The 21,828-nt window shown below is 53.6% G+C and overlaps 1 protein-coding gene and 1 long non-coding RNA gene across 17 annotated transcripts in view; one reads left to right on the forward strand and one right to left on the reverse strand.

Moving 5' to 3' along the window:
* Window positions 1-20,465, reverse strand: part of Pax2 (paired box 2) — a 90,038-nt gene extending 69,573 nt beyond the window's left edge. Inside the window, exons 1-5 of one of the 16 annotated variants that reach the window (XM_078025767.1) lie at window positions 13,666-13,917; window positions 12,889-13,115; window positions 9,720-9,830; window positions 6,042-6,207; window positions 5,101-5,298 (exon numbers count right to left, since the gene is read on the reverse strand). In XM_078025767.1, coding sequence (XP_077881893.1) covers window positions 5,101-5,298; window positions 6,042-6,207; window positions 9,720-9,762 — 407 coding nt within the window. In that variant the 5' untranslated portion in view covers window positions 9,763-9,830; window positions 12,889-13,115; window positions 13,666-13,917. Of the gene's footprint in view, window positions 1-5,100; window positions 5,299-6,041; window positions 6,211-9,719; window positions 9,831-12,888; window positions 13,116-13,665; window positions 13,921-14,436; window positions 14,501-20,152 lie in introns of those variants that run through there. The other 15 variants (XM_078025635.1, XM_040272482.2, XM_040272480.2 and 12 more) reach the window with 15 other exon arrangements.
* On the forward strand, window positions 15,753-17,965 carry LOC144368017 (uncharacterized). The gene is made up of 2 exons (XR_013427742.1): window positions 15,753-16,107; window positions 16,554-17,965. It is a non-coding gene; the product is annotated as an uncharacterized LOC144368017 (long non-coding RNA).
* Window positions 20,466-21,828: the final 1,363 nt, after the last annotated feature.

A 21,828-nucleotide genomic window follows, 5' to 3' on the forward strand; every position in this document is an offset into this window, starting at 1 on the left:
ATCATGTAGCCCATGAGCATATCCTGTCACATTTACAATTACACCATCCTGTGTGCCTCCCAAAAATACCCATTTCCCAACTGCCCTCCAAAACAGGTTCCCACCACCCCAACTTCCAATGCTGCTTCTCCATCCCTGACTCTACTCTGCACAACAAGCCCCCACCTTATGTCAATAGGCATATGAGGCTACTGCTCTCCCTTGCCTCATCCTCACTGCCTCCCCAATCTTCTCTTCTCTGGGCACCCCTGTTTCCCTTCTATAGGGGCCATTCCTGCCCTGCCCCATCTCCACTTGGCTAATTCCCCTTGTGGCCCTTCTATTGAACTGTTGTGTTGTCCATTTCCCTGTGACAAGGGCTCTGGTTACAGAGTTATTGATTGGTTTTCATGCAGACAGATGGGCCCTTCCCGGGTTCCCATCGAAATCCCTGGCTGTATGGGCTGATTGTTGCCTCTCCGGGTGTAGGATTGCACTGGAGACCACCCTCCACGCAGTCTCCTTTGCTGGGGCCGTGGACGGTAATAAATGGAGGCAGCCTGAGCGATAATAAAAGCAATTGAGTAGGTTACCTGTGCAGACACAAGATTTATGCCTCTTCATATTTGATGTGATTGTTTTATTGAGTTCTCGGAACAGTTGGGACACTATTTATTTACTTATTTAGGGTCTCCTTCTCTCTTTTCTTTTTTGCATCATCCTCCAAAACCCACCTGGGGCTTTTGTTAGGAATAACCCTTCCTGTGTGCCTCTTCTTAAAAGTTGCCAGCTGACATAGAACTCAAGGCGACCAGTCATTGCCCTCAACCAGAGGCGATATTGTAGCCTGAACATCCACAAGCCAGTCAATAGGGAGACAGACCAATACAACTGCTGGCCAAGAAGTCCAGGCTAAAACAACTGAGGAAACAAAATGGGCTTTTCAAGAGTCAACTCCAGCTCCAGTTAAAGAATAGGATGGACAGTCATGCCTGCTTTACATGTTCTAAGGATGGGAGACCTTAACAGCTGGAGACACCCTCTGGGGTGGGCATGGCTTCTTAGAAACTGCTGAGAATAAACTGTTACTTGCGGCCCCAGTGTGCTAAGCCTAGTGCCCCAAAAGCAGGTTCTCTGTCCTTATTTCTCTCACTCCTCTGTGGACAGAAGTTGGTTTTTGTTTTTTTTTCTTAACTCATTGATCCACTCTGGCTTTTTGCCCTGAGTCCAACAGCACTGACCACTAACAGCTATGAGGATATGGAGATATGGCAGGCAATGCCACTATGCTAAGCCAGAATCAAACATGCAATGTTTTGGAATGTGAGTTTCAGAGAAAGAGAAACAGACCCTAGTCCTGAAGTCATCTTCAACATTTCAGGTCCTGGAATGACTAACTCCCAGCTTACTTGAAAGGACAACTGGTAGACCACTGTCACCCCCCCCCCCCACTGCCAGACCTTTGATAAAGACCTGAGAATGACACAGTGGTGTTAAGAGGGATCAGAAAACACCTGAATGACAGACTGGAATTTTTTAACACGTGTGCTGGGGCTGTCACCTTGTTGCAGCCAGCGTTGCCACAGCTAGAAGGAATGTGCTTATTTTGAACCAAATAAGCTAAGGGAGAGCACCAGTGCTTGGTGGGCAGTAAGGAGCAGACTCTGGAAAGGTCCACTCCAAAAAATGTAGGGGTGAGGAGTCACTGGTCCCAAAGAGTGTAGGACAGCCTCAAAAAGTTAGAAAGTAGTGCCCTTATTGTGATTTCACTCCAAGAATGCACCCTCAGGGGATCTCCAGTAACCCTAGACTTCATCTGGAGTTCATATTATTCTTTCAAAGGAGCTGTATTCCCTGCCCAGAGCAACAGCCAAACCAGAAGACTCTGGCACATAATCAGGGAAATCCTCTCCGCCTAGTCAATTGCTCAGCCATGTAACTTAGTGACTTCCCCCCCCCCTTTAGTAGCAAGGATCTCCCTCCATTTCTCCCTGCTCCAGACAATTTCCCATGCCAGGTTTCAATCCAAAGTCACCTGATTATAAACATCAGCCCTCCACAGCAGTGGCGTACAAGCTGAAGAGCTGGCAATTCTGTGTCAGCGATCAGTAACCCAATATTAAGAATGATTCGGATAAATTCCATGTGTTAAGCGACCCAGTCAACTTGAGGTTTTGGACAGTGGTCTCTAGGAGTACAGAGGCCTCCCTGGCACACTCCTTTGGCCCAAAAAGGCAATTCCAAGAGGATTTGCTGATGGAGAATGGAGATTGGACACTAAGCCTTTATCGAGACAGGATCAGAGAATGCCAAAACCATTTTTAAACACAAAAAGCAATTTAATTTATAACCATAACAGCATATTTCAAGTGCGGCGACAGCATCTGTTTTGGGGAGGAGAAGGTGAAAAACCTTTGGCTCAGGTGGGTGAGCATGTGTGAACTTCTTTTCTTGCCAATGCTGGCTCCTGCCACCCTTACTCAAAACTGTTTTAAAGGACCTAACACAAGTGGACAACTCTCCAACAATAAATCTCTGAACTTAAAACTCCCCATTTTCCAATGCACTAGTCTCTGCACAGAGGAAAATCTCTATGTTCTTCCTACAGAGACTGAGAATTCTCAGAATTGAGAAAGAGCTAAGTTTAAAAAAAAAAAAAAAAGCACCAGTAGAAACATCCTGTCATTATCAAGTGTTAGGGTGAAGCACATCTCAAAAAAACCATCTCCTTAAGAGCAGAGCACATACCAGAAGGATGCTAAGGATGGGGTACCCAGATGTATCCCAGCAGCTCCCAGAATTTTTTCCAAAATATGAACTGTGGGAGAATTCTGCCCAAAGCAAAATCAAGAACAACCTGACTGCTTCTTGTTGACAAAAGAAGCCATGAAGCCTAATTTTATACCCAGGGCTTGCCACCGTGCTACCAGTGGCTTCCCCATTCCTTCCTCATTTTCCCTCTCCATCTCCAGCAAAACCTAGCTATTTCTCTGCACCTAAGGAAGCCTGTATGCCCCTCTGGTGATAGGGCCCTTTGCTGGGTAGTTTCTGAGGCTGTCAGAGATGTCATGTGAGGCCATGCAACTCACAGATGGCTCGCTTGTCTACTTTATCCCCCAGCTCTGGTGAGTGTACTTCAAGGTCTCCGGAGCTTGATTCTCAGGTCACCTGTTGCCTACACTCTATGGCTTTTGAGGATGAAACATCCCACACTTGTGCATAAGCCAGCTTCCAAAAACATCTTTTGTGTTAGATAGGGCTGCCACCACAACTGCTTTGTTGTTCCACTCCTCCATGCCACACAAGGAAATGAATCACCTTAATTATACACATCTTGGGTTCTTCCAAATGCTTGAAAATTCCATCACTGACAACAAGCATTTCTCTGAAATATTACCCAGATGTCACCACCTCGTCCAGTAATGCAGGTCCTCTACTGGGTCACTCTTGGCTCCAGCTGCTCTCCTCCTAAGACCTCAGTTCCAACTCACTGTCAGGGCCAGTAGCCAGCTGAGATAGTCTCCGATGGCTCAGAAAAAAATGCTTTGTCCCCTTTCTTTCCCTAACCAGCACTCTTGCCTCAGCCCTCAGTTTCCTTAGCCTCCTCCTGACTTTCAAATGCAAAGGACTTATTCCTCTCCCAAACCACTCAGCCTTTTTCTCCAGCTTCTTTGGAAGGTATCTGAATGTCAAACCATCATATTTTCAATACCTGGCTGAGCCAGGCCCAGGGAGCTGGAGGGTTTCGGAGGGTGTATAATTAGCTGATCAGTATTATGTTACCCTGTTCATAACTGAATAACCATTTTAATACAGATGGCACACACTGGGATAATTTCTGGGGTTGCCTTGCAGTACGTTACAGCACGAGTGTGGCAGAGGGAATCTTCTTTAGCCAAGGTACATTCTACCAGCTAATTCTACCTGCTGTTTTCAGGATGATTTGGGATAATTCCATATCATTTGCAAAATATTTTAATAAAAAACCCTGTGATTGGTGATGCCAGTTTCAGAAAAAGGCACCATCTGAATTATTAGTCGTCTTGATAGTGAGCCTTTAAAAGAGTGCAAAGAATAATGGGGTGTGGAATTCTTAGCCCTCTTCTCTTTTGGGGAGAACCTTAAAATGGAGGTCCAAGGCTATCTGAAACTTACTTCTGACTGGTGAATGACTTGTGCAGGATCTCTGTGTATAAGTGTCAGGTTGTACAGTTGTACAACGGTGAAGCTGTCCTGGGGTTCCTAAGCCCAACTGCTGCTTGTGTGTTCTGCAGCCACCCAAGAAAGGCATGCTGACATACTGGCTGAGATATATATGCATGCAGCATGCCCATGTGTTCTCCCAGAGAACACACTGAAGGAGTTTGGGAATTAGAGTTCTAACTATCTTACATATTAAGCTTACTCTGGCTTGTGTCATCCCTACTCTTGAACCTGTCATCAGTGCAAAGACTTCATCCTGGAGATATGTACCCTAGGTGGTTGGGGCATCTCCCAAGCTTCAGTCTCAAGGTCTGATTTCTCCCTCCCTACGTGGCATCCTACTCCTTGTCCAGATCCTCAATCCTGCCAATAACTGTCTGATGGTTGGCATTTGCTCTGCAGACCTGGATGCCAGTACTTTTAGGCCGGAAATTTGTGCAGAGCTTGCTAGCAAAACCTGGGCTCTTGGGAGGCAAGCTTTGTGGGAGTTGGCTAAGAGGGCAGGGGAGCCAGGACTGGTGGCTGCCCCTGGGGAAGAGCGCATGCCTTTAGAAAGGGAAGTCTGTTTGAAGGCAATGAATAAACACTGGTCATTTTAAAGGCTTTGCTATGGGCCGTGATTGTCTCTAGATCCCGAGGCGCATAATCTTGGAGTCTTAATTACCACAAACACTTGGATTCATTTCCAGGACTCCGGCAGGAGAAGCCTGGCAGGGAATACCTAGCTCTGAACTGGAGACAACCCTGTCTGTTTGTCTATCTCTCTGTCACCCAAGAATCCTCTCCCTACTCAAAGGACTTCAAGCTGGGAGCTGGAAGACAGGGTGGAGGCTGGACAGACAGCAGAGACCTGGTACAGGGAGACACCCCAGAAAGCAGGAACTGGAGTCCCATCTGCAGACCAGGGAGCTTGCTCACCTGTTGATGGAAGAGACGCTGGGCACTGTGTCGTTGTCGCAGATGCCCTCAGCCAGGAGCCGGTCTCGGATCTCCCAGGCGAACATAGTCGGGTTCTGTCGCTTGTATTCAGCAATCTTGTCCACCACTTTGGGCGTTGCCACCTTGGGCTTGGAACCACCGATCACACCAGGCTTGATGCTGCCAGTCTCGTAGTACCTGCGCCGGGAAGGCCGGCGGGGTCAGCAAGAAGCAGGGTGGTAGCAGGGGCAGGGGGGCTGCAGGCTCTGAAGCCGCTGAGCCACTCTCCCGCCTGAGGCAGCAGCTTGGAGGGAAATGGACCACTGTGGCTGAGTCGAGACTTCCAGAGGAAACTTGGCTAGTGTGAGAAATGCTGCAGAGGCAGAGGACTAAGGAATGCTCTGTCCTAGGAGACAGCCACACCAGGAACGGGGTGCATATTGGTCAGAATAAGCACCGGGGGAGTGAAAACCCAGCTTTTCACTTGGGAAGAGCAAGCCAGGAGAGGCCTCAGGTAAAGCCAGGGCTGAGGCACCACCTCCAGCCCTTTCCTACTGAGCACAATGCCCTGTGGGAACCAGGACCCTTCTACCTCCTGAATGCTGTCTTTTCTCCTCTTGGGGACCCATTTTGCTCCCCACCCCATTCCTCCAACATCTTTCACATTAACTGGCTGGGAAAAGTGTCCTTCCCTTTCTGAAGCCACAAATGGAGCTGCTTCCCCTAGGAGGGTCCTGAAGCAGGGCAGGCATTGGGTTGACCCTGCTTCACTCTTCCTCCTGGGGCTGTGCCACCACTTGATTTCCCTTTCCAAATGAAACAGCTCTTTAGATCCCTTCTAGCTGGGGGTCTCCCTCTCCTGCTTGGCATCCTCCACTTTTAACCAAGTCTTAGGGCCAGGGAAGGAGGAGGTCGTCTCCAGGGATAGCTCCGGCCCTCACCTGCCCAGGATTTTGCTGACACAGCCGTGGCTGACCCGCAGCTGCCGGGAGATGTCACAAGGCCGCACACCCTGGTGGGCCAGCTCCACGATGCGCTGCCTCACCACGTCGGGTAGGGGCCGGCCGTTCACAAACACCCCCCCGAGCTGGTTCACACCCCCGTGCCCTGCTGGGGAGAGACAAGAAAAAAACACAACACCCCACACACAGCAGGGACCAGCCATTAGTCAGGGTCCGCGGCCCCAGACTTGCGAAAGGAGCAGGTAGGTCTGTGGGGCATATTCCTGAACTCGAGAAGGGGCAGGGGGCGGGGGACTGACCACAATGCGGAGGATTAGGGGTTGGAACTCCAGGGGCCCTAGAGACGAAAGCGCAGACGTTGGACAGAGGGCTGGGCAGAGCGCGACTCCCAGACCAGGTCGACGCGAGGGAGAAAGTGAGGGAAGGAATGGAGAAGTCAGGAGAGAGAAAAGAGGGGAAGAAGGAGAAATATGGTAAAAGGGATTAATGCCAGTAGGGAACAAATACAGGACAGTGAGGAGATGAAGTGCCTGGGCAGACGGAACTAGGTGGAGAGGGATCCCGCCTGTGCCGCATGCAAGGGGCAGATTCAGTGCATGCAAGGGCTTGGAAGAGGATGGGAGGTCCGGTCCGCTTAACTCTGCTCAGCCGAACCCCAAGCATAGAGAGGGACACACACACACACACACACACACACACACACACACACACACGCCTTTGCTCTCTACCTCTTCCTTTGTATTTATTTTTAATCGGGATTGCACTACCTCTTTCCCTGTGCTTTTTGTTTGGTTTGTTTTTGACCGGGAGTTTTTCTTCCCTTTATGTTTTCTATCTTTAGATATTTGGGAGAAAAATCTACCTTCTCATCTCCCTAGTGTCTAAAGTAGAACGAAAACCAGCTGAAGAGGGGAGAGTGGAAGAGACAGGGGTCGGGGATCTGATGCTGTCAAAGACAAGACGGTGGTGGCCTGAGAGCTGCCTGAGAGCCGCGCGGTTCCCGCTGCAGCCGAGAACACAGGCTGTTTGGGTTCGCCTGTCAGTCGCTAACTGCTTCGGGCTTGGTGCAAACCATTTCACCCAGGTCCCACAACACAGGCTGCCCTATCCGCTGAGGACTCACCGGCACCCTTTATAGCCAGCCCAAGCCAGTATCAGTCCCTCTGACCTCTTAGATATGGGCAGCCACCCAGAGAGCCCAGGGAACCCAGCAACAAGAGCGTTTGCTCTTCTGGCCAAAAGGAGGATTCTGGGTTTCCAGTCCTACTAGCTGGGTTTCCAATATAAGAGGCAAGGTGGTCACCGGGTGCCAGACTTGAGGGTTCTGCCTCGGTGCCCCATTCTCCCTGGCCTACCGCAGACTAGAAATCCTGCACCCAGAGCGATCAACCTGCAGCGGCATTTAGCAAGCAATCCAAGCTCAGAGACTTGTAGCAGCTTAGGCCAGACTGGGCCAGCAACCTGCAACCCCTGCCATGTTGGCCTCAAGCGAGTTCGGAAAAAGCGGGGGGCATCTCGGGCCCCCTTCGCTTTTTCTCCGGTCCCCTTCTGGGGAAACCAAAAGAAATCGGGTGAAATACCTGGGAAGAGGCCTCTGATTAGATGGCTCTTGGGAGGCCAGAACCTCTTATTTTGCCCCCATCCCTGTATCTCCCTATCTCTAGTCCCACTCCTCACCCCTCCCCTCCTTCCAAACCCCAACCATCAATAATTTAGGCCCCGAGAGAACTCGCGTTACCAGCATGAAAAGGCGGCAGCTGCGGGCAGATTAAAGATGAATAATTCAGCCTCCCCGGGCTCCGGGCCTGGCCCCTCAGTCCCAATTTAAAGGGTGGAGATGGGAAGGGGGCACGGCAGAAGTCCGGGCCGGTAGTCGACCGGAGGCCGGAGGTCTGCCGGGCTGGCGCTGAGTCAGGCCTGGAATGCGCCACTGCCGGCGGTGCCGACCCGGACTGTAGCTGCTGGCCCGAGAGTCAGCCAGCCCGCCGGCTGCGCGGCGACTCTCTCCTTTCTTCCGACCACCTTCTGCTGTCCTTGCTCCCTTTTGGGTTTCAAAGTGGCTCGGCTCTCAGTGCGCAGCCCAGGCGCAATCTTCCAGAGAAGAGAGCCAAAGCAGTGGCCGCCGGCTTCGAGACAGGCGGGCTGGGTGAAGACGGCGTGAGGACCTGATTCCACTCCCGAAAAGGAGCAAGGCTTTCCGGCCCGGCTTGCAGCGAAAAGCAACTGCCTGAAACCCTCAGCTTGGGTTTCCTGTTTATTTAGGGGAATATATTTTATCCCAGGAGTGGTTTTTAAAGATCCTCCCCTCAAAGCTAAATGTATGCCTAGAGAAACACAGCTCTTTCTTCTTGGCTTTCTTGTCTTAAGCACAGAGGCAAGCCAGGTTTAAAAAGTTTTCTGGTGAAAAGTTGCAAATTATCTTTAATTATTAATTTACAGATGGGGAGGGGTTTTCTACTTAGAATCTTATTTACCTTTTTATTTTAAATGTCTGCTTAAATATCTCATGGTTTTCCAAGCTAAAAACATAATATGAATTAGATAAATTTAAATTTCATTAAAACAATTCTTTTTCCTGTTTCTTTTCTCCTTTTCTCTTTTTTTTTCTGAAACGTCCTTTCAATTTTCTGTCTTTGATTTCCTTTCTCTTGTTTTGACTTCTCTTTCATTTTCCCCCAGTTTGGGGGATTTGCCTTCCTTTTGTTCTTTCCCCCTCATTTTTCCTTCTTTGCTGACCCCCTACCCAGGACACTGACTGCAAGATCCTTAACCAGGGAGTGGGAGGCAGGCAAGAAGGCTTCAGAACTGAGCAGAGCTGCACTCTGCCCAGGGGCCAGCTTGGAAGGCTGCCCTGCTTGCTCTCTTCTTGACTTCGATTTCTCCTCTAACCCCTTTTTGTTTTAGAACATCTCCCGGGGCAGAGGTAGGGAAAGACAACGACCACGTCCTGCCAACCTTGGATTCTCAATTCAAAGGGAAAGGAATGAAAAGGAGATGGAAGGGAAATGGGAAAGAGAGAGGAAGGAAATATTTCAAACCAGCCCAGGAGAAGCTTTGACTAGGCTGGAAGGGCCAAAAGATGCTGAAAGCTGAGGGTCAGAAGGGGGCACCCCACCCCCACTCTCTTCTGACCAACTGTCCTAACACTCAGGTTGTCCAAGCTAGAAGTCTCCTCCCTGGCACCCACAACTCCAAGTCTGAGAAAGGTAGAGATGAGGGAGGGAGGAGAAGAAGACAAACTGAGAAAGGGTGAGAGAGTGAGAGAAAACAGAGAGGGAGAAAAACCACAACACCCTAAAAACTGCCTGTCAATTAGTCCTCCAGTCTAGGGCAAGAGGCTGACTAGGGAGCTGGAACCCCCGCCCAGGGCTGTGGGTCCCTCGACCTAAGAAGGAGCAGGTGGAAGGAGCAAAGGCAGGTGATGAGTACCAGGGAAGGTAGGAAGGCAAGCAGAGGAATAAGCGTGGGTTACAGAAGGAAGAAGGGAGAGAAGCTAAAGGCGTTAGAAACACCAGGCAAAGGAAAAGAGGTAGAACGAAAAGAGAGAACGGGAAAAGCCAGCGTGGCCTCTGAGATGGGACCTGAGTGCAGGGGGCCGGGCTGCGCTGGGATTAGACAGGGTTGGAACCCGAGCAGAAGCCGGGCGCCGGTACTCACGGTGCATCGCGGAGAAGGGGTCTGCTTTGCAGTGCATATCCATGGGGAGGCAGAGGAGCGGGAGCAGCGCGGCCGCCGCCGCCGTGTCGCCTCGCAAACTCAACTTCAGGACTTGAGGAGAAAAGGGAGGGACGGTGAAGGAGGGAGGGTGAGCGGGCGCCCGGCAGCTGTGGGGCGCGCGGGGGCGGGGGCCGCTGCGCTGAGCTCCCCGCCGGGACTCCTCAGGGCCAGCGGGGGCTTGCAACCGCAGTGGCCGCAACTTCCCACCGTCGGGGCGCGGGACTGGACGATCAGCAGAGCGGCCCCGGGGAAATGGGCCGGGCCAGGGGGCACCGGGGGCGCATTGCTCGCGCAGCAGCTGCTGCCAGGTCTGAGGCCGGGCCGGGGAGGCGGTTAGCTCAGCTCCCCTGGAACCCGGTCATCCGCGAGGCGTTGGTCGGAGAGGGCGTGGGGCGTGGGGCGGCCCGCGGGCGCCGGGATGGGAGCTGGGCTGCTCCAAGTGCCGGCGAGTTGGCGAAGTTGGCAGAGAAGTAGCAATCCCCGGGATGTCCGAGCGGGCGCCCGCGGGAGGGGAGCGCGCGAGCGGGCCCCCGCCCCCGGAATAGGCAGGCGCACGCCGCCGCGGCCGAAGGGCCTGGAGGGAGGGAGGGAGGTAAGCGGCGCCGGCAGCGCTGGGGCTGGCCCCAGGTGGGTTGCGGCTTCGAGAAGACTCGGCCGGAGACTGGAGCCTCAGCTCCCGGTGTGTGTCTCTCTAAAAGCTGCAAAGCCCCCTCCAGACCCCCTCCCCCTCCCCGCGCCGGGAGATGGATGACTTGTCAGACAAAGGCAATAGATTCCACCACTCTGTGATTCGCCAGCGCCAGAGCCCCGAGCTTCGGCGAGGAGGGCCCCGCGCCTGTCACTCCGGTGCCGGCGAGGGGAGGGTAGGGGAGGGGGAAACGGGGGGGAGGGAGGGAACCGCGGGCGAAGGAAGAAGGAGGGAGGGGAGCGGGCCAGGGGGAGGAGGGATGGGAGCCCAGGATTAAAACTACACTGAGAAACGAAACTCGCCGATAAGGTAAACGTTAGATAAGGATAAAGAGCGGCCAGTCTAATGAATATTCAGGCAACCACAGAGGACCGCGGAGCGCGCCGCACTCTGAAGCCGGGCTTTCAGTCCCAATTCGCCCAGCCTTGCCATCCACCACCGGCCAGTGCCCGCATAAGCCACGCGGCCCGGGTCGGTCCTTGTCCCTAGCACTAACCCCACTACCCTCAGCTCTGAGTTCCCTTCCGTTCCGTCCTGACTCTTCCTTCCTCTTTCTCTGGTCCTTCCCTTTCCTTTTCCCTCCTGAGGTACCTTGCCATTCACGCACCATCACCATTCTCATTCTGGGGCAAAGTGCCCAGCAGTTTGTCCTCTCCTGTCCCACACGCAGTTGCGGACACTGCCTCCCGCATCCCCTCGCCCACCCGGGTCTGGGCAGTACAGAACACTTGCTTTAGAATCGAGCTGGAGACCTCCGGCCCGAACCCACCTGCCTTGGTGGGACCCAACGGATGATAGCAAAGCCCGGGGACCTGGCTCCTGGACCCTCGGTAACCGGGAGGAGATTGGGTAGAAACACTGCGGAGTGTCTGTTCGCTGGCGGCAGAGGATGCGGGAGACCAAAGCTCGCTCTCCCCGGCTGGGGAGAAGAGGCGACTGCTAACGCGGCGGAGCGCCGCCCGCTGCCAGCTCTGCGGATCCAAGCGAGCGCAGGAGGCGCAGCACCCCGGCCCTGGCCCCACTTCTACCGGAGCCGCCGGCCCCGGACTCCGCAGCCTTCGCCAGCACTCGCTCCCTTGCTCGCTGGGGTCCGCTCTCACGCACTAGGCAGGAGAAGCCCTTTGTCTCCTAACTGGTTAAGTACAGAATATCCGGGAGATCTTTATGAAATATTTTCCCTCGTCTCATAAATCATCTTGGCACTTCAGCTGATGTTTTAACTCTCTCTCCCTCCTTCACTCCCTCCCCCCGCTTCCCTGGGTCTGCGAAAGGGCGGCTCCACGAAGCCCGCGCTGTGCTGCGCTCTCGCCGCCTGGACTTAAGGTTCCTCCGGCCGGTCTGCAGCCTCGGGCGCCTGGGGGAAGGGCCGAAGACTCGTGCCCCTGACCCTTTGGCTGAAGCCTGGGCGGCAGATAGTATCCGGGTCCGCACCTGCCTGACTCAGCCCAACTTAGCCTGACTCCAGCTGGACATCTCGAAGTCTGGTTTTCAGGACGCCCTTACTCCTCTGATGGGTTTCAGGCCAAGCTCTGCCGCATGAGGTTCTGAGACTCTCACTCCTTAGAGGCCTGGGTCTGCTGGGATCCTGGTATTTTCCCTCCCTCCTGGATTATTCTGAGACCAATTCGCTTAATCCATCTGCGGAGTAACTTCTAGGAGATAAAAAAAAAGTTCCTCTCCATCTGCTCCCCCCCCCCAGCCCCTGCCCCCACTTCCCTTGGGCGGCGAAGCAGGTTCCCTTGGGCAGGAGGTTGAAGGCGCAGGGTCCAGCCCGAAGGTCAGTCTCTTCTTCTCGAGGCCTGCAGATGGCGCTCCCGGGTTTCCTTTGGCCTCAGAACCCCACGAACACGCACTAACTCCGTGTGGATAGCGAAAAAGAAAAACAGCTAAACCAAACAGCTCCCAGACCAGGAGCAGAGACTCTCAGGTGGTATTATCTGGTACAGACTTGAGCTTCTTTCAGGGAGGTAATTAACCCAGAATTGGAGGTGGGGAGGATTGAAGAAGGGTCCTTATTGAAAAGGGCTCAGAACTAAAGGAGCTCTTGCTCCAGGTCTCCATATATTGGTTATCACAGGAGTTAAGTCTTGAGAAGTCTGAACTATTGGAAGAACAAGACTATGGGTTGACTCCCTCTTTCCACACAGATTCAGATTTTTCTAGAACCCAATAGATACCTCAATGTTACACATACTATAAAGTGTGGGTGTAGATAACAGGCATTTTCATATGTTGGGAGAGAGGAATTTTCATATTTTGTGAAAATCCACAAAGTGCGCTGGAAGTTGTACTCATGCGTCTGTCCTCTCAGGAAGGAAGACCCTTCCATGATAGTCCAAGTCCCAAATAGCCCCTGAGAGCCTTGGTATCTCCCCTGCTTCCTGGACACTCTTCTCAGCACTGCACTAGCCAGACACTCACCCTATTGCAGGACCAGTCCCTGGCAGCTTCATCCTTAGCTCCAGCCCATTTCTGGGCTAGAAAGTCAAAGAGCAATGATCCCTGGTGATTTAGAAGCCCTGTTAGCCAAGGTTCTGCTTCCTCCTAGGCCTCCAGGATGAAGGGTTGGCCTGCAGATTCCTCTCCAGTCACTGGCCTCTCCCTCTAACTCCCCCTTTCCTGTTCTTCTTTTTCTTCTTCTATAGAGGCTAGTAGAGGGGGAAAAAAGTAAGAAAAGAAAAAAGGAAGAAGAGGAAAGGGGGAAAGAAAGAAAACAACCCAACCCCAAACACAACTTGGGCTCCGACCTGTCAGGGTTGGTTGCTTTTCCCGTCTGCCTCTAAATGAACCTTTTCTCTCTGGTGTTTTCAAAGCGGCCCTTCCACCCCCCAACCTAGGGGCATTTACACTTCAAACAAGGCGCCCGCCTCCCTGCGGAAATTTAAAGGCAAATAAACTTTTGGGGAGTTGCTCTGATACCCATCTCGGGATTTGCTTCATTAGCCGCCTCTGTGCATCTGATCTGCCCAATAAATCTTCCTTGTGGATCTCGGCTCCTTCGCCTTCTCCGCTCCCTTTCCTGCCAGGCTTGCCTGACGCCTGGCGGCCCCCACTCTTGCCTCCTCCCTCTCAGCCAACCTAGGTCAGCCTGGTTCTGTGGCAGGGCCTCGCCTGCTCTGCTTGGGTGCAGGTGTCCCAGAGGCGCTGGTCCGGGATATGCATCCCACCTCTAGTGTACCTAAGCCAAGCGTGACTCACCCGCCCCAAGCTCTTAAACATGTTTCTGAGTAGATTGTGCCAGTGAAGTGAAGTGCCAGTGTAGACCCCTCGGCTGTTCCCGCTCGCACCGGCTCCTTTCGTGAACATTTCTCTTTTCGTTTACTGGTTTACTGGTTTCCCATTCCCAGGCCCAAAGCTTTCTGCCTGGGCGAGAAAAGGCAGAGGCATTGGCTGCCTTCCTCTGCCGGCAGGGCGCTGACCCGGGGCCCTGGAGCCCGGCCTCAAGCAGTTCGGGATGGCTGCTGGGCCGCGGGGGGCTTGGCGGGGGCCTTGGGCTGCAGCGGGAGCAACCCAGCCGCGCCCCTCCCCCGTGGCTTGGCCTGCCTTCCTCCTCCCACCTCCCGGGGAGCAGCACCGGGAGCTAAGGCCCGGGCTCTGAGGGAGGGGATTAGAAATTCCGAAATTAAATGTATCTCCCCAGGATATGCTCCCCACAGCGCGGACCAAATTAAACGCATTAAAGTTCAGGGGGGGAAAAGCTGTTTAGAATCAAAGGGGAAAAAACTAGTCCGAAGGGAAGAGAAGCAGAACCCGAGGAGGGAAGAGACCAGGGTAGAGCAGAGCAGCTGCTCCGCAGCCGAGCTCCTTTCCTGGATTATTCCCAGTTTGGTAAGTCACCGCCACAACTACCAAAAAAAAAAAAAAAAAAAAAAGGAAAAGAAAGAAAAGAAAAAGTTCTTCTGACAAACTCTGGTACTGGCACCTTCGGCCCACTTGCCCTTAGCGTCCCGCCGCAGCCCGAGCTCATACCCTTGGCGGCCAGATCCCAGGCAGCCGCTGCAAGCACCCCGGCCCCCTCTCCAGCTCGGCCTGACCAGCTCCCGCCCGGCCCTTTCCCTCCTCCTCCCCATTCTCTCCCCGCCCCTCCCCCTGCCTAGCCCTCTGGTCACGTTGGAGGATGGTTTTTTTTTTTTTTTTTTTTTGGAAGAGCTTCTGGTACAATATGGAGCACCATGGGCTGCAATTTCACACTCCACAGCACATTCCCCCTAAAGCTACTTTCTTCTTTTTTTTTTTCATCTAAGACCCCCTAATTTCTGCTTCCTCGCTCTCTCCCTTGCTCCCTCCCTCCTGCTCTTACTCTTCTTTTCCCGCTTTTGTTCCCAATATTTGGGCACCCCGCGTGAAGCCCGGGGGGCCTGACTCCCGCCTGGCCCCGCCCGCCCCGACTGTTGGTCCTGTGGAGGCCGCGCGCACGTGCTGGGCTTTTATCCTCCCTAGCCCCTCCCCCTCTAACCCCGCTCCCCCTCACTAGAGGTCCCTGCGATCCGCCCGACCCTTCGCAGTCCCTTTGAGGGGCAACGACAATGCAAGCCACTTGGCCACCAAAGCGGCCTCTTAGCGGCACGGGTCAGCCAGGTGGCTGCTGCCTGAGGGTCACTGGACAAGGAGGCTGAAAAATAGTGAATCCAAGAGAAATCTGGCCAGCAGGGAGGGTAGGAGAGGAGGGCCCACATCAAAGAATTAGATAGATGTGTGTGTGTGTGTGTGTGTGTGTGTGTGTGATGTGTCAGAGAGATCCTAGTCCTCCTGGCTCAGACCTGACACTGCCTGTCCCCCCTCCCTAGACACGCATGGACCTCTGTACAGCTAAAGGGATCACTCATTCCACAGCCTGCAGGAAGGACCAGCTGCCACTACAGGCATAGTCTCTTTTCTTCTTTATGCCTCAGTTGTTTCACCTGTAAAATGGGGATACTTGTCTACTCTATGGAGCTAACCAAAAGGCATTTTGAAAAACAAACATTTCTATAGTAGATTAAGGAATAGCTTTTTGAATCCTTGGCCTTCCACAAAAAGGAAAAGGAAGGATCTGAGAGGGGTGTTTTCCATTGAATTCCAATTCTGTAAAGCTTTCTGGGGATTCTTGCTGCAGACCTTTCCTGTGTTCTTCTCTTTTGGATCTTCCCTCTTTTCCTTTTGACTATACCCCATCCAGGTTTATCACTCTGCTCTATCCTTCTTGCCACTCCTTGGTTCCCACTTCCAACCCCCCCTCCACCAGTAGCTGGAGGATCAGTTAAATTCCTCACACACACACACACACACACACACACACCCAACAGCCAGGTTAATTGCGGCCTGAGGCGCGGTCCCCTTCGGCCAGTCCTCCAAAACCTCTGGGAGGAGCTGGGCCATTGACGGAAATCCCTTTGGGTCTGGTTGCAAACAAAGAGAGTTGGTCCTCCCAGGACTTGAAGTCAACTTGCCAAACCCACAGCGGAGATGAGATGGTGGGGAGAGGCCTGACTGATGGGGGAGACATAACGGCTGGAGAGAGGAGGAGGAGAAAGAGGATGTGAAAGGGACAGGGACGCTGAGGGAATGGAGAAGGCACCTGTATCCGGAAGGCCTGAAGAGGCTGCTTTGGGCAAAGCCAAAGTCCCCACGAGCCAGCTCCCCTCCCCTCCCGGAGCTAGGGTGAGAAAGTCCGACCCAGGCTGAGTGTTGGTGGCGAAGTAATGATTAACCCTCCTCTCTACCGGGCCGAGCCAGCGGCCTGACTCGGCCGCGGTCGAGGGATGTAGTGAGGGCGGATCCGAGGCGACCCTAGCTATCAGCCACTGCCACTGCAACGGTGGGGACTGCGGAGGGAGGGGACAGACAGCATCAAGAGGCAGCCAAAAGGGATCGGAGTGCAAGGCAAAGGGATCGCAACTGCGGGTGTCAGGAAACCAGGGAAAGAACGTACGCAGGGAAAGTAAAGGCCAAATGCGGGCCTGGGCGCGCGGCTGGGCAGCGCTGAGGAATAGTTGGAGAGGGGCGGGAGCACCCGGGCTGAGTTTCCCCGGAGTTGGGAGCAGACACCAAATCTACCGTCTCGGATCCATCCGCAGCGCGCGCTCCCTCCCTTCCTCCTCTCCCAGCTGCTGTGTGGATGCGAGGAGCAGGCGGTGCGCGTGCCAGAGCCGGGAGCGGGCAAGGCAGGGGGAGACCCGCCTGCGAGACAGGGAGGCCGGCCGAAGAGCAGGGCCGCCCAGGCGAGGACAGGCTGCAAGGTGGCTGGAGACAAAGGACCGGAGCGAAGGGGAGAGGGGACACCGAGTCAAGAGGGGCTGGCTGAAACAGGGAGAGGCCCAAGGAAAGGGGGTCTCTCAGGGGACCCGCCAAGGTTTGTATATTCCTGCCTTCTCTCACGTCCAGCCTAGAGCCAGGACGCCCTGGGGGTTCTTGGCTCGCCGTTTGTGGCCTGGGGTTGGGCTGGGGGTGTTGCTGCAGCTGTGGGGGCCGTGTAAGTGTGCATGCGTGTGTGAGCGCGGGTGGGTGTGTTCGCACGCGACGCTTTGGGCAGGCGAGGAAAGGGATAGGGAGGGGAGGGCCTTCGCTGTAGGGTTAGACCCCTGCCCCAGGCGACTGCAACTCTCTGCCCTCCACCCTCCGGCGGGCCAGAGATTCCCCGCACTTGAAACAAAAGGCCTGAACCGAATCATTCAGGAAACAGGGCAAGATCCTTTCTGGAAAAAAAAAAAAAAAGAAAGAAAGAAAAAGTGCCTTGATTTGAGATTTTAAGGGTTACCTGCATCCAGAATTATCGCTTAACTCTCTGTAACTGTTTCTAGAAAAGAAAAGGTGCGAAATAAATCTGGGATAGTAGGTCCAGGCCCCGTAGTTTGTCCTGCCACGTCTAGACCTGCGGTAGGGTCTAGACCCGCGGCTAACGAATATGTTGAAGGAACTGACTAGTGGAGAAATACCCTTGCAATTTCTAAATCAATTAAGGAGAATTTCTTAAGTGTCTACTTGGAGGCAGCGCATCTTTTGGTGAGGGGATGGTGTGAGTGTGCGTGTAAGTGTTGAGGGTGCATAAATAGTGTGTGAGGGGGGTGGCCAAGGGTGTTTAGGCAAACAGCTGTGTTCCAGGCGGGGCTGAGCTGGGAGCCAGGCCCCGCATCCAGCACCTCCCCCTCCTCTCTCTGCCCTCAGCCGAGGCTGCTCGGAGGCCAAGGCCTCCTCAGCCTCTTCCAGCGGGGCCGCCAATCAATCCTGCAGGTCAACACAGCAATTAATAACGGGGTGAGGAGGCCTGGCAAAAGAGGGCGGGAGGCGTCAGGCTGTGTCTCCCCCAGGCTCTGAGGACCCGGCAGCGGGACCAGGGAGAGGGAGGGGTCTCCGAGGGTAGAAAGAAGCCTGGGAAGTCAGCTTGAGTCATAAAGTGGGTTCAGAACCCCAGGAGGGAGAGGCAGAGGAACAGCGACCAAGAGCCAGGGAACCAGAGAGCCACTGGGACAGATCAGCGGAGAAAAAGGGAGGACATAAATAAACGTCTTATTTTTATGGTTCTGGGGGTACAGGCTACACTGTCTGAAGACCACAATTGACGTAGTTACTGAGTCTCTCCCCTTTCCCCTTCCTTCACCCTTTCCTGATGGTTTTCGGTGCTTAGAAACAGGCTCAGCGAGACCAAATAAAACCCGCATCCTTCGCAAACCCGGCTGCGGCGGTTGCGCCTGGGTGTCCGGCAGGCAGGTTGGTTAGTGCGTGTCTGTCACTGTCATTTTGAACTCATGGGGAGGGACCAAAAAGGGCACAGGGCCAGTCCAGGGGACAGGGCCCCCAGGGAGTGGTATCCCGGCCAGAAGCGGCTTTGGTAAAGAACTGGGAAGGGGAGCGGGAGCAGTGAAGAGAGAAAGAAGGCAGCGAAGGGGCGAGGGCGGAAGACTCTGCGGCTAGGCTGGTGGGGGCGCCTGGACCAGAGGGGAGATTTCCTCCTCTCCCACGCCGCCCTGCCTCTGGCCCGGCTCCGCGGCTCCTCCCCGCCCTTGCTGAGCTGCGCCTGCCAGAAGTGGGAGCCCCGCTTGGGGAAAGGAGGAAAGGGAACCAGAGTCTTGTATGCAGGCTTGTCCTACGGTCAGGAACCGATAGGCACAGGTTCCCCAGGTATGCGGAAAACACCCCGGTGGCTTCTAAAGTATCCCTGACACGTGCACAAGGATGTCCCCCGTGCTCTGCCTCCTTCTTCCTGAGAGCTGGGGAGGGGGACTCCACACAACTGCTGGAAGACTTGCTGAGACTGGGAACCCACTCCATGCACCTCAGGCCTGCCTAGAGGGAAAATAGAAACGTAGTAGTTCCCGGAGTCTAAGCAAACCGGACAGAGAAAAGGGCATCAGAAGACAAAATATATTCTGAGAGACAGAAGAAGAGAGAAGCCCTGGACAGGAAAGGAAGGAAGGGGGAGAGAGGTTCCCAGGAAGACCCAGCCATTAGGTCTGTCCTTGGGCTGCATATTTATACGGTCGAGGGGGTGCACAGATGGGCTCTCAATTGAATTCCATCTTCAACACCATCAGAGATTGATTTTGTACTCGCTTTTAATTTTGCCATAATTAATTAGATCATTACAACTGTTTGCTATTGATCTCCCTACTTAAACCTCTGGTGCAGAGGGTCTGCCCACAGCCCTAAAAACCCAGGAGGCCACAGTTTACACTTCTAAAGGCCCAGGTTCTTCCGGTCAGGGCAAGAACTGGGAGGAGAATGGGGACAGCCCAATCAAGAAGCTAGAGCAAGGGTGGTATGGGGGGGGGACATGAGTTATCAGCTGAAAAAAAACAAAAACAAAAAAACGGGAACTTGAGCTGGGTGAGTGGGGAGGGGAGAAATGAGATTTGGGAAAAGTGAGGAGTGAGGCTTTGACCTCTATGGAAGTATTTGGAAAACTCTGGAAACCCAACCCAGCCCTCTTCCTTCCCACCAATCCACAACTAAACTTGGGTTCTTGGCTTGCTACCCCTACACTTCACCAGGACACCTAATGGGCAGTCAAAGCGGAGTTGGCAGGCCTAGGGGTGGAGGAGGGGGGAAAAATCAGCCTTCAGTCAGCACTTGAGTAGACGGTTTCAGATTCTCCTCCCTATCTAGGTCCCCTGGGGTGCCATCTTTTCCCTATGCCTCCCTTGAACCTCTCCTGATTTGGAGGGCAGAGTCTCCCCTCCCCCCCATCCCATAGGAGCATCAACACTATTGCTCATAATCATATACAAGACTCTTACAAGTGCACACAGGTATGTGCACTCAGTGTTTCCTACCCACTAGCATAGGCACAGAGGCCCACACTCACATCTCCCTTCCCACTAGAAATTAAGGCCTTCCCAACACTCTCAACTTGGAGGAAGTTAGGCAAAATATATATGCTCTGAGAAAAGTTGAAAGATCAAGTCCTAAACACCCAAGAGGAAGGAAAAACCAAGTACTCCAAAGACGTATGAGAAGTTGTAAGACTAACGTTTTCTGGGTGGAAAGTTTTCATTAGAAGATTTAGAGGACACCGGGAGGGAAGGCCCTGGAAGTCCCAGGGGTGAGAAGAGTCCGCAGGGATTCTGTCCCCAGCCCTTACTGTACAGCTGGGTACCAAGCACAGGAAAGAAAAAAGAGTGGGATGCGTTCTTGGTTTGGCCGCCAGAAGCCCTCTGATGCTCTCCCACACCCTTGCCGGAGACGCTGACCAGTCTCTCCTCGCTCTTACCTGCCCGACCCGCGTGCTGTTCCATACTCTGCTCCCGGCCGCCTGGGCCTGGCTTCCTGGCTTCTTTGCGGCGGGACAATGAGTCTCGCCTTGGCTGCCGCCGCCCGGAGATCTGGGATCAGCCACCCAAGACCGAGCGGCTCAGATAACCCAGGCTGCCCGCCGCCTCGGCGGTGCGCTTCGCTTGCGCCCGCGCTCACACAACCCGCGGCGCGGAGGCACAGCAGCCAGCAGAGGAGCCCCGGGCTCTCCGCCCCGCGCACACGCGCGTACACGCGCGGAGGCCCCCAGCCAGCCGCAGGCACCCTTGCTGCCGGAGGCGCCTAAAGACCGAATCCCGGGTCTAGACGCCTGCACACCCTCTCACCCCACCCCCTCTTCTTCACTGTCACACGCTCCCCTTCAGTGTACAGCCTCCAATGCAGGGCGTCCTCGCTCCCCAACTTTGTGCAGTAACCCTTCTCCAGGACTCTCGGCACTCTCCCCATCCTAGTCTCTGGACCATCAGGCTCCACTGCCTGTCACGCGCCTTCAAGGTCTCAGGCTCAGTCTCCAAGATACAGTAGTGCTCCAACTTTCACAGGCCATGCAGTCGTTCCCAGAGGTCCCTGTCACCAGTACATTCATTGTGAGCTGCTCACGAAATCCTTCATAAGCTCTCCCACTCTGAATCCCTTTTCTTCTTATTTTTTAAAACAATCAAACGAAAAGAAAAAGTACTGGCTTCCTTGCGTCTGAAGAGATGAGGAGGACCAGGGAAAGGGGAGGAAAGTCCCATCCCTCTCACACTCATTTAGACTGCTACTTGAACATGTCCTTCTACAATATTCTGGAATCCCTTACCCTAAGACTCTGGGGCCCTTGGACTCACACTCACTCTGAGCACACTGATGTTTTAATCCCTTATCAAAAGTCCAACCCTATTCCCTACACCAAACCCTCCCAATCTGAAATTTATAACTCTTACACCTTGGTCTAATTCTCCTTCAAACCTTCCATACTCCATTTTTTTTTCATAGGTACCAGCTTGTAGTCCTTCCTACTTTTTACACACACATACACCGCTCATGAGCACTAGTGTTTCCATACCTATCCTCTCCATGGTCTCCCTATTCATTTGCTCCACTTTATTCTGCCACCCACTCCTAGAGGTTGTCAACTCTGAGAGGTTGTCAAGGAAAATGTGGGGTAAGCCCATATGCAGACAGAGGCCTGTGGCTAGCTTTAGCTCTGTCTCTCTCTTCCTCTCTTTCTACACACACACACACACACACACACACACACACACACACACACACACACACATACTGGCCCAGAAGACAGGTTCTAAGGCAAGGGGTGGAGCTCAGATTCACAGGGCTCACAGGCTCATTTCCCTCAGGAACTGGAAGTTGTCTCCTGGAACTTCAACTGAGCTTCTTCTAGAAAGATTATGCATCTACTGACAGGAAGCTCCAAGGCAAAACTTGTATCATGGTTCCTTGACTTAAGTTTTAAAAAACCCTTCCTACAGGAACATGACTTTCTGCCATTTCAGACAAATCCAATCATGGCCAATTGTCATCTGGCCAATTTTGTTTTTAAACAGTGCTGGGGATTGAAGCCAGGGCCTCAAGAATGCTAGGCAAGTGCTCCACCACTGAGCTACACTCTCAGTCCCATCTTACCAGTGTTTT

This window comes from Ictidomys tridecemlineatus, chromosome 1 (assembly GCF_052094955.1).
Source record: "Ictidomys tridecemlineatus isolate mIctTri1 chromosome 1, mIctTri1.hap1, whole genome shotgun sequence".
NCBI lineage: Eukaryota > Metazoa > Chordata > Mammalia > Rodentia > Sciuridae > Ictidomys > Ictidomys tridecemlineatus.